This window comes from Dipodomys merriami, unplaced genomic scaffold, assembly GCF_024711535.1.
Source record: "Dipodomys merriami isolate MVZ:Mamm:240054 unplaced genomic scaffold, mDipMer1.0.p SCAF_34, whole genome shotgun sequence".
Taxonomy (NCBI): Eukaryota; Metazoa; Chordata; class Mammalia; order Rodentia; family Heteromyidae; genus Dipodomys; species Dipodomys merriami.
In genome coordinates this window covers 15,321,213-15,332,183 of record NW_027204937.1, presented here as the reverse complement: position 1 = coordinate 15,332,183, position 10,971 = coordinate 15,321,213, and the positions used below count along the sequence as shown (strand labels likewise).

Genomic DNA, 10,971 nt, shown 5'->3' with positions numbered 1-10,971 from the left:
GTTGGCTAGAATAAGTTAAACCAAATATTAATTTTTTTTTGTTTTTTGTTTTTTGTTTTGCCGGTCATGGGGCCTGAACTCTGGGTCTGGGTGCTGTTCCTCAGCTCTTCAGCTCAAGGCTAGTGCTCTACCACTGGAGCCACAGCGCCACTTCTGGCTTTTTCTGTTTATGTGGTACTGAGGAATCGAACCCAGGGCCTCATGCTTGTAAGGCATGCACTCTACCGCTGAGCTACCTTCCCAGCCCCCCCAAATATTAATTTTATGTATTGAAAATATTGGGAAGCAGTAATCTGGTTGTTATTCAAAAATTTTCCTGAGTCTTATGGCTCCTCTCAAATTGCCACTTTAGCTGGATACTGATGGCTCACACCTGTAGTCCTAGCTGAGCTCTGAGGATTGCAATTCTAAGCCAGCCTGGGCAGAAAGGTCTGTGAGACTATCCCCAGTAAACTACCAAAGAAGTTGGAAATGTAGCTCAAATGGTAGATACCTAGCCTTGATCAAAAGAAGCTCAGGGACAGTTCCCAGGCCCAGAGTTAAAGACCCAGTACTAGTACCAAGAAAAAAATTCATTTTAGACAAAAATCAGACAACCCCATTAACTGACCTGGCTAACAAAAAGCGAAGAAAACGGCATTAGCTCAATGGAAATTCTCGGTTTTAAGAAGCAGCACCTTGGTGTTTTCCAAACTTACATATATGTACAAACTACCTGTAGATCGCGTTAACTTACTAGGTCTGGGTGGGAAGGATGGGTGAGACTGCTGCATTTCTAACAAGTTTCCAGGTGATTTACTGTTGTTGGCTGAGGCCTTTGCTGTGAGCAATAAGTTTCTAGAGTATTCCTTCTTACTCTCCTGTTGGGAGGAGTGTGAAAGGATACAATCAGCAAACTTTGGAGGTATTTTTTAATGTTTTGTCTTTAATTAGCAAACATACAAATATAAAGAGTGATCTTTACCAATCTTACAGCTTCTTGTTCACAGGGCATTTTAAAACAAATCCAGCCATCATCTCAGTGTGTACCACCTCTTCCAGGTTAGGATAAAAAGGAAGAACCACAGTGTCATTATCACAGTTAACAAATGTAACACAATTGACTATAATTCTTTCAAATTGTCTAATAGGCTTCAGCCATCTCAGATGCACATTTTTCAAGCATCTTCCCAGGCAGTAGTTTCCTGCTTAGCTCACCCAGGATCTATCACTTTCCATTGAGGCTGAGCACACTGTTCTAGTCCTCCTAAAATATCTTAAACCTTTCAGGTTCATTCTCAGGGACTTCATCTACTTATAAACAAGGGCAAAGGGCTGGGAATGTGGCTTAGTGGTAGACTAGCTAGCATGCATGAAGCCCTGGGTTTGATTCCTCAGCACAACATAAACAAAAAGCCTGAAGTGGCATGGCTCAAGTGGTAGAGTGCTAGCCTTGAGCAAAAAGCAGCTCAGGGACAGTGCCAGGCCCTGAGTTCAAGCCCCAGGAATGGCAAAAAAAAAAAAGTGGCAAAAGCTTTCGAGTCCTTCCTTTTTGAGTGCCCAATCCCTTAGCCTGGAGGACAGAAAACAACAAGCTGGTCCTGAGGCCTGGGAATTTGGCCTTCCTCTGGTTGGCAGTCTCGGTGACCTTGATGTGGACATTTGCATGGGGTTCAGGAGAGGCCTGTGGGGTCAGGTTCCCCAAACTCTTGGCTTCAAAAAGAAACAACCTTTCCACTTGACAGCCACACATATTTTGGGGTTTTTTAAACATTTTTTTCTTGTCTTTGATAATGGGCTTCAAACCCAGCACGTTGCACTTGCTAGGCAAACACTTTGCACTGAGCTATACCCCAGCCTGCCACACACATTTTAAATCACTATTAATTGGCTGTGCACTTGAGCCAGGAGTGTGGTTATCTGGCCTTTCCAATCCTGGCTGCAGTTCAGAAGAGGCTTCTCAATGAAGAACCAGATAAGCTTCAGGACAGTCTCACAGCCTGTCCCTGATACCCACAAGATGCTAGAACATTCTATCTCATTCTTACTAAATCTCAAGTCTCTAGTGTCTTCATCTTAAGAGATGATGCATGTCTTTCTGCCAACCTAACTACCAAATGGCAAGGACTAAGGATTATCAGCCCCAGTATACCACTTAGTTCCAGGGAGTTGGAGTTCTTTTGGCTGTGTGACAGGATTCAGGCCGAATCATTCAGCACAAAAGAGAATGCCGGCAACTCACCCCAACAGCTTGGACTGTGGAAAGATAGGAAGAAGGTGGGTTTCCTTTCCAGCTTTGCGTCTCCTCCCTCTTGTCAGGTCCTTTTGCCCTCTGGACCCCTCAGTGGTCCAAGTGTAGGTCTTAGAGAGGCACAGTTCATAACACTGCAGTCCCCAAGGACTTACATAAATTGATGTCCACATTCCTTCAGACTGATAAAGTCCACATCTATGAGCTTGCTATCAGCCTCTAGATGACTCCAAGGCACAGCAGGTTTTGGGACTTGTCTATAGTTCTCCATCCCCGTTCAAGAGGCAGGAGTCCAGGGAGCCTGTTTTAGAGGTGGGTGGTCACTTTCTCTGGCCAGTAGCCCCCATGGATGTGCAGTAGCTAGCTGTGCAGCCATAACTCAAGGGGCAAGAGATTCCTTTGCAGCACCCTAGCCTCAGTGGCAATGTGGACCAGACACCTTGTCTGATTTGGCTTTAATCCCTTCACCTTCCAGAGTCAAACTTTAGGGAGAAGCCTCAGATTTGGTGACTTGGTGGGGATGTGGTTGTAGATGGGTAAGGGGAGGTTACAGCTGACAGAGAGGCAAGGGAGGAAGGACAGTGGTGACACTTGCCTGACCCTGCCTTGTCTGGCCTGGTTGTCTGATGTCTCTACTTCTAGAAGGGTAGTACCTGACTTAAGAGGCCATAATAAGCCTTTCCAACTGACCAGTCTTCACTGTGGATCCAACGTGGGAGCTGAGCTGGGGGCTAAGGACAGGCTAATTCTCTAGTCCCTTCACCAGCGGACTACCATAGATTATCCTCTTACTGGACTGGTCCTGCGCCTGGCAAGAAGCCTTATAGGGATGGCCTTAGGTCTGTAAAGGACAGGGCTTGTTACCTGAGGGCTGTTACCACAGGTGTTCCCACACATTCCCTGACCCTAGGGGTGGAGACCTACTCCTAGTGCAGGCTTCAAGAAGTACAAATGCTAAGACCAATGTGGGAAGGTTAGGAGACAGGCAGGAGCCCCACATGTTTGCTGATACACCAACCACCTCAGGGGTCACCTCTGAGCCAGGCCGCATGCTAGCCACACCAAGAACACAACAGATGACACCACACTTGAGGCTGAATGTTCTTTCCAAAAAGTATCAAATACACAAAGTCTAGATAGGGCAGAGAGTCAGACAGAGCCTGGCTGGAAACCTGGACATTACACACCCAGGGGGCCCTTGGTGGAGGCAGGCAATTTAACAATGGGTCTGCAAGTCAAAAGAGAGAGAACTGGTTAGTGGGATGAGCTGCAGTGGGGAAGACTGGAGTGCAGGACCTGGCCAACACAGTAGGACCTTGGCCCTCACAGCATCCCTGCCTGGGGCTCATTCCCAGGGGTCTGACTTAGTGGCCTGTGGACATTCAGGTAGTGCTGGCCTTGGAGACAGCCCAGTGAAGCCTCTTGGTGTCCGAGCCTCAGTGACCTGGGTAACATGGGCATGTTTCTTATCCAAGGACTGCCTTTTCCAAGGGCTGCTATGAGGAGCCCAGGAATGCAGAAGGGTGAAGGGTTTTCCCACCCCAACATGCTGGGCACTAAGGTCCATCTTGGTGTCTGTGGGTTCTCCAGGTCCAGTACATAGTGGACAGAGTGGCCCTTCAGTAAACAGATGGGCAGGTGAAGAGACCAGCGCTGGGCTGCTGTATAAGGCCTTGTCCAGGGAAAGCATGTGGAAGTATGTGGTGTCCACCAGGCTGCACTGACTGGGCAGGGCCTCGGCCTCCCTGGGTATGCACATGGTGTGAGTCAGGCTTCACCTCTGATCTCTCCCTTAGTGTTTGGGTTTTGGTGTCAGGGCACAGGGTGGGCACCTTGTTGAGGACCAGCCACCCAGAGCCCCCAGATTGAGCTCAGCAGACATCGGTGCCCTACTGGCCCTAGCCAGGTTGCTGTGGGGACTGGCTGGAGGGCTGCTGTGCAGGAAGGCTGGGCAGGGCTCAGACGTACTCTCGGGCAGCAGTTGAAGGTCCAGGGCGGTAGGGCTGTGGGCTGCTGTTGGTTCTCTCAGGCTCCGGACAGGTACAGCAAAGGAAGGAGCCCCCCAGCATGGCCAGGCCGGCTGAAGCCCAGCCTACAAACAGAGCCGGGCCAAATTCATACCTGTGAGGGGTAGGGAGACTGGAATCAGGTATGATGCCTCTGCTGGCCTTGCCTCTCACGGGGCTTTCTGGACCTCTCAGTCAGGAGCTGGATAGAGAAATCTATGGGAGCTGGAGTTCCAGGCTCACCTCACCTACAAGCTTCGTCTGTCTGTCTCCAAGCACACTGGAGCTCATTTCTCCATCTGGCCAGTGGAGGGGGCATGGGAGAGCCTTTGCAGCCCAGATGAGTGGAGCAGAGCAACCACTGCCTTTTTCTCTCACAGTCTAGGCAAGGAGGCTGGCAGCTGCCGAGCTCCTGGCTAGCACTACTGTCTTGAGAAGGCTGACTCCTCTGCTTGGCACTTGGTTCTTCCACACCTGGCCTTGTTGGCCAGTCTGGGTCTTCCTGTCTCTTAGTCTTAGCTCAAGGCATTCCCTCCTAGAAGACCTCTAGCTTCAGGGCCAAGTTCACCTCCTGGGGGCTTTCCTTAATGCTCCTCAGTGCTCACCCTGCCCCTTGCCACACCTTTATCAGGAGGCTCTTCTGGCCCCTGGAGGACGAGGGCAAAGGCTGAAATTGATCTGTGTTTAGTGTTCAGCACAGGCAGCTTTGAGACAGGGATATCCAAAGGGATAAAGGTATCCAGTCCCTCTCCATCTACATCTTGCTTGGCTGGTCTTTGTGGCTGTGGCTCTGCATCCAGGGCCCAAGCCTCACATCTAAAGTCTTTTCCTCTTCCCTCCATACCCCTGCCTCCTTCAAGGAGCACTCTGAACAACCCAGGCATCTTTTCTCATCCCCACCCTACTCCAGGGCCACTGCCTTCCAGCCAGGGTGAAGGGCAAAGATCGTCCAATGTGGCTGCTGGCTCCTACTCCATCTGCCCTTTTTCTCCTTTGTCATCTGCTTGGCTCATAAAATGGCTGTGTTGTAGGAGAAATCCACCTTGGGCTTCTGCAATCAGCAGAAGTAAAACCAGCTGAGGTGTACTAGAGAGTCTCCAGGCCCAGGCACTTGACTCAAATTATGTACCCACATGATGTTACAAACCCTCAAACATAGGAAAGCTGCTCATCAAGTTCTAGCTCCACTTCACAGAGAAGAAGACAAGTATGGAGGCCATACCTGGGTGCCCTCCATAGGATTCCTGTCCCTGACCAGGGCCTGGCCACACCCACCTGGCCTCAGGCTCCAGAGCCTCTCAGATAGCAGCTGGGGCCCATTTCCCACCCACCCCAAGTGATGGTTGAACAAAAGTGGGAGACCCAGCCCTAGCACTCACCGGGCATTGACAGGTGTGCTTGGGTTGAAGAACTCCTGGGTCACCAGGGTGGCATACCATGACACAGCAGTCAACGTGCAGAGGCCTGAGGACAAAGCAGGGGGGTGCTCATCTCAGCCGGCACTGGCTGGCTAGCGGGACAGGGCCACCTGCTAGTGTAGCCTAGGGAATAGAGGAGGCAAGGGCACTCACCGGCCAGAAGGAACAGGGCTCCACCAGAGATGGCCACGCGGCTCTTGGCAGTAGGGTTGCTGTCTCCAACCCGTGTGCACTTCATACCCACAACGCTGAGGACCATGGCCACAAAGCCCAGGAGCACGGCTACCACCATCAACGCTCGGGCTGACTGAATGTGACCTGTAGCAGGACCAGGACCAGGACAGTATTGAGTAGGGCTGGGAGGGGAGAAAAAGGGAGGGCTGAGGGAAATTGAGTAGTGCATGAGGTCTGAACTGTGCTGGAAGGAGGCCAGACCACCTGCCCGCCTGCCTGTGACGGGAGCTGGGGAGGGGGTGTCTAAGGACTGCATTTTCCACTGCCCCTTGAGGGGTCCTCTGAATAGTGCTCAGAAGTGCTCACTTTTCTGTTTTTGGGTCTTGAACCTGGGGCACCTCCAGCAGGAAATGGGTAGCTCTTCCTGGGGTCATTCAGGCTCAGCAAAGGGAGAACAGAGTTTCTGAGGCCTAGTTCTGCCCAGCCTGGCCCTGTAGAAGCTATTCTGATTGTTCACTTTCCTTCATCCTATGAATCACTGACGGTAGCTGTGTGCTGGGCACTCCATGGAGGTGCAGGTCAGTTTCAGAGCCTGGCTGACTCAGAAGACCTGGGTCCCTGAGGGAGGGTGGAGGCCTGCCTGTACTAGCTTGATAGTTTCAACTCCCCAACCAGGAAGAAAGGGGCCTGTGCTGACACCACTCTGTGTGTGTGTGTGTGTGTGTGTGTGTGTGTGTGTGTGTGTGTGTGTGTGTGAACACCTATGTGCCAGCATATGTGTCTGCGTGGCATGACTAAGGAGTGGTATGTGTGTACATGTGTGTGTCTATGTGAAAAGTATGAGAAAAGAGGAACTAAGGACTCAAGGAATTGTGGAGTGCCAGGCCTCGCCTCATTGGCCCGCCTCTGTCCTCTAATGCTTCCCTGAACAACTGAAAACATCGGAATGCAAACGGTTTGGTCACTCACAAGGTTATGGGGCAGAACAGTGATCTGGACTCCTGAGAGGGCCAAGTACATTTTTGGCTACACACAGAAAGATAACAGGAAATAAGGGGCTGGAATAGAAGCCCAGCACTGATAGAAGACCAGGAACATCCACTTGAGATCCCCCCCAGCCCCCCGAGCCCCTTCCCAGGTCCTCGTCACCCGTCCTAGGCCGTCACCTCTCCTTGGCCCCTGCCAACCCTCCCAGGCCCACTGGCCCAAGACCTACCATCAAGAGCGAGCAGCGAGTCGTAGAGCTTGCATTGCACCTGACCAGTGCTCTGGGAGGCGCAGGACATCCAGAGCCCTTCGTAGAGGCCCACGGCGGTGATGATGGCGTCTCCTGCGTAAGAGGATTGCTTCCACTGGGGCAGGGCTGTGCTGGCAATGATGCCCACCCAGCCACCCAGGGCCAGGAAGTAGCCCAGGAGTTGGAGGCCTGAGTTAGCCATGGTCCAAGGGAAAGGATGGAGGGTCCCAGGACTCAGAGCTGGGTCAGGATCCTGGGGAGCCCTGTGGTCATGGCCAGATAAGAGGAGCAGCTCGCTCTGGAAAGCAGCGAGTGGTGGAGTCCAGAAAGGGCTATGGCAGCAGCTGCAGCAAAGGCACTAACTCTGGATTCTAGAATGCAGGGGGAGGCCCAAGGGCTGGAAAAGGCCAAGAGCCCGCCCACAGCAGCCGCCTGAGCCAGGCAGGGTCCCCAGCAAAGCTCCTGCCCTGCTCCCTGGGAGCAGAGGGCGGGGCCTAGAAACCAGGTGGATACCCCTGATAGAAAAGGAGGGGCTAGAGAATGACCCCCGTGGCTCTCAAGGCCTTTCTGCTCCCTTCAAGGGGCTGATGCAAGGGTCCTGAAATTCTCATAATCCCTACTCTGGGCACTAGCCCAGTGACACGAACTTTGCTCTTGCAGGGCTGATCTGGCTCTTGGGGTTTCTGCCCTATGGATTAAGGTCAGAAAAGAAAATGAAGTCCAGCTTGAAGAGTTTGGTTTTTTGTTTCTGTGGGGTTTTGTTTGTTTTTGGTGCCCATCCTGGGGCTTGAACTCAAGGCCTGGGCACCAGAGAAAACTTTTTGACAAGGGCTCTGAGGTGAGATGTAGAGAGACTAGTGTGAATACTGGCTGTTAGGGAGAAGGGTCCTGGTAATCTTGGAGTATGTATATTAAAAATAGAGGAGGCCAGACAACAAAATATGTTCTGTGGAGTCTACTGGCCATCTGAGGGGTCAGAGAGGGGCCCTTTTGTGTCTGGGCCAGAGCTGGCTGCAGATCAGCCTGGGGCCTGGCCAGGAGCTGGACGACCAGCCCCAGCTTCCTATCAACTGCCTGAAGGAAGGCTCAGCCCAGCCTGTTAATCCCCTTGCTGGCTGGTTTAGCAGCTCCTGCTGAGACCTGGGGCAGCGGGGCCCTGGCTCCCAGCTCCAGGACAGCCTGAAGGAAGTGGTGGCCTCTGTCCATTCCTGGGGGTCAGGCTGTCCCTCCTAGACTCCCTCCTGCCCCATCCTCTTGCCCTCAGGAGCAGGGAATGTTTAACTCTCCTCAGTCTCATTAGCAATCCCCTCACGCTCATTCCAGCCCCACGGGCTCAGCGTGGGTGCAGGAGGAATGTCAAGCCCCTGCTCCCACTCCCGCAGCCCCCTGGCCGGCCCCTGCATCCCCAGCAGCCCACCGGCCTTTCTTGGATTGAACTGGGGGAAGGCAGGGTCCTGCTATGTTACAGCCAGCTTCCTCCCCCATAGCCTCAGCCCCTCTCAGGGACAAGTTCCCAGCCTGCTCCCTGGCATTCTTCACGTGGCTATGCAAACGAGGGGGTGCCTGGCACTGGCAGACAATGGCAACCCTGTGTGCCCGCCTAGGGTGTGGGCCCTTGGTATGGCCTGCAGCTCCAGCCCAGGCTGGGGGAATGGTGTGCAGGGCAGGGGGGGAGGGAAGGGGTAATGGGTGGGTGTTGTTGGCCTGCAGTGCTGGACACTGGGTCCCTCATTGGTCCTCTGTGCTGGGAGGGTCAGAACTGTGTAGGTCTGTGTACACACAGCCCTGTTTCCTGCGATGGCCTGCGAATCCCCAAATGCCAATCAGGTCCAGAACAGTGGCAGAGAGTTCTGAGTTCAAATTCTGCTGCCACAGTAGCACAGTAGATGGTGAGCTGAGAATATGGGGTAAGGAGATACAAATGCAAGATTCTGGAGAGGCAGTGAGCACCCTGTATACTCAACCTTCTACTCAAGACAGCCTTTCCTGGTGAGCCAGTGGGAAGTAGCAGGATGTTTGGTGTTGGTTCCTATGGCCCCTCCCCCACACCTTTCTGCCTTTTGGAGGGAGTCACCTGGTCCTGGAGGGAAGGGGACAGAGAGGCTGTCATAGATGCTCCCTACAGAGGACTCTGCTGATGACACGGATGGCCTCAAGTGTCCTTACCTCTAAATGGGCATCCAATATGGAAGTGACATGGGGGTATGGGGGATGGGAGGGGAAGAACACATGTGGCAGTTTCTGGGCACGGGCTATTCCAGCAGCCAGGGCCTCTCACAAGCCAGGCCTTGGCCTCTTCTGCCTCCTGCCAGGGCCTCTCTGTAAGGAAGCTCCAGGAGTCTCAGGAGCACTGCAGGATGCCTGTCTGCCTATCCATCCTAGATACCCCTGAGCTCAACACTGGGGACTCACCATGGCATTCCTGTCTTCCTCTGAAGCTCTTCTGGTCTTTTTGTTACTTAAGGTTTTGAGTGTACCCTGTCTAAATTTTCTTTCCTACCCTGACCGCCTCTCCTTACCACTGTTTCATAGCCTTCTGGAATTCAGGTCCTGCTTCTGAAGTGATACTCCCCAGCCTGGCACAGCTTCCCCCCTCCACCCTCAGGCACCTCCCACTGCTGGTGGCCCTGCAACCCAGTGACTCCCAGGCATGCAGGGAGACAAGGAAGGTGCACAGGGTCCCACCCCGGCCTCCCATAAGAGCTGACTGGAAGAAGTGCCCTGCGGTACCACACATCAGAGTTTCCAAAATAGTTTCTCTTACTACAAGAAACCAAGGCTTGTGGCTTTGCCTCTGCCATTGAGAAGTTATGTGAGAAAAAAAGAAATCTATGTGTTATTAGGCAAAACCTTGCCTTTCCCAGCTTGGTTCAAAAGGGATGCACTTCCCTGAGTGAATCATGAAGATCACAGGGCTCAAACAACAAGATGAGAAATGCCGTTGGAACCACAGAATGCCAGGAGGCCTGCTCTAGAAGGACTGCCCTGGCTGGGCCTCCTCATTCTTGTGTGGCAGACTGCCTAGACTGAGGCCTCCTGGCCACTTCCAGCAGTGCTAAGGAGGGCGTGGTCTCTGAGTATGAACTGATCATTGACTTGATTCATATGAGGACTTCATGTCTTTCCCTGTCCGCTAGTGACACGTCTAAGACAGAGATAGATGTCTGGCTGCCTTCATTGCTGGGTAGTAATTCAGCACATTCTCTGCAGCCACTAAGAAACTTTGGAGGTTCACAAGAGTTGCTGCTCTTACTAACTCCAACTCCATCTGAGATTCCCACACCTCCAAAGGCTCAGGACCAAGATGACTTGCCTCAGGCCTCACAGATAGAAAGCTGCACACCAAGCCAGTCTGCCTGCCCAAGCATGGCTAAGCCCTTGGTCTAGAATTCCTAATACTGGAATTCCCAGTAATGGAGCCTGAGAAGCCATTTCCGGCTCTCTGAGGACAGAAAACACCTTAAGGAGGAACTAGAAGCTTCTGTGTCTTTTTGTCTAAACACTCCATCGGCACCTAGGTGGTACCTGGGGCAGTGCAATGGCACAGTTCTGGGTGACCTCCCAAGTCCTCTGTCAGCTTCCTTGGGTGTACTCTTTTCACCCTAAGCAAGTTTCAGTCGTTGTTAACACATCCTTATACATACCTCACCAAACACAAACTAAGTGATCACAGTGGCATCTCAGCCAGGACCCTGCCATCATCCCTGTCTCTGAGACTTGTGCCCATCTAATCCTATACATTTATCTGGTCCTGCTGCCATTGAAAACATTGGGCCTTTGGTGAGCACAGCGGAGACAGCCCACTGTCTGTATGTGGTTAGCATACATTGAAATTGCAAAAAGTTATCTTCCTGAATGTAGAGACTTTTGGAAATCCAGAATGAGACTGATGTTAATTTCTGTAAT

General features: G+C 52.3%; 1 protein-coding gene across 1 annotated transcript; it reads right to left on the bottom strand.

Moving 5' to 3' along the window:
• Nucleotides 1-924: 924 nt before the first annotated feature.
• Nucleotides 925-7,432, bottom strand: LOC138803276 (claudin-19). The gene is made up of 5 exons (XM_069987094.1): nt 7,045-7,432; nt 5,808-5,972; nt 5,616-5,700; nt 4,199-4,351; nt 925-3,458 (listed from the first exon to the last, which is right to left on the bottom strand). The coding sequence occupies exons 1-5, from the start codon at nt 7,265-7,267 to the stop codon at nt 3,410-3,412; spliced, it is 675 nt and encodes a 224-aa protein (XP_069843195.1). The 5' UTR covers nt 7,268-7,432; the 3' UTR covers nt 925-3,409.
• Nucleotides 7,433-10,971: the final 3,539 nt, after the last annotated feature.

Coding starts and splice junctions, on each gene's coding strand:
- LOC138803276 (XM_069987094.1), bottom strand. CDS start 7,267: ATGGCTAACTCAGGCCTCCAACTCCTGGGCTACTTCCTGGCCCTGGGT. Junction 5,701..5,807: donor AGCCCTGTTCCTTCTGGCCG/GTGAGTGCCCTT, acceptor CTTTGTCCTCAG/GCCTCTGCACGTTGACTGCT. Junction 3,459..4,198: donor CCTTCAACTGCTGCCCGAGA/GTACGTCTGAGC, acceptor TTTGACTTGCAG/ACCCATTGTTAAATTGCCTG.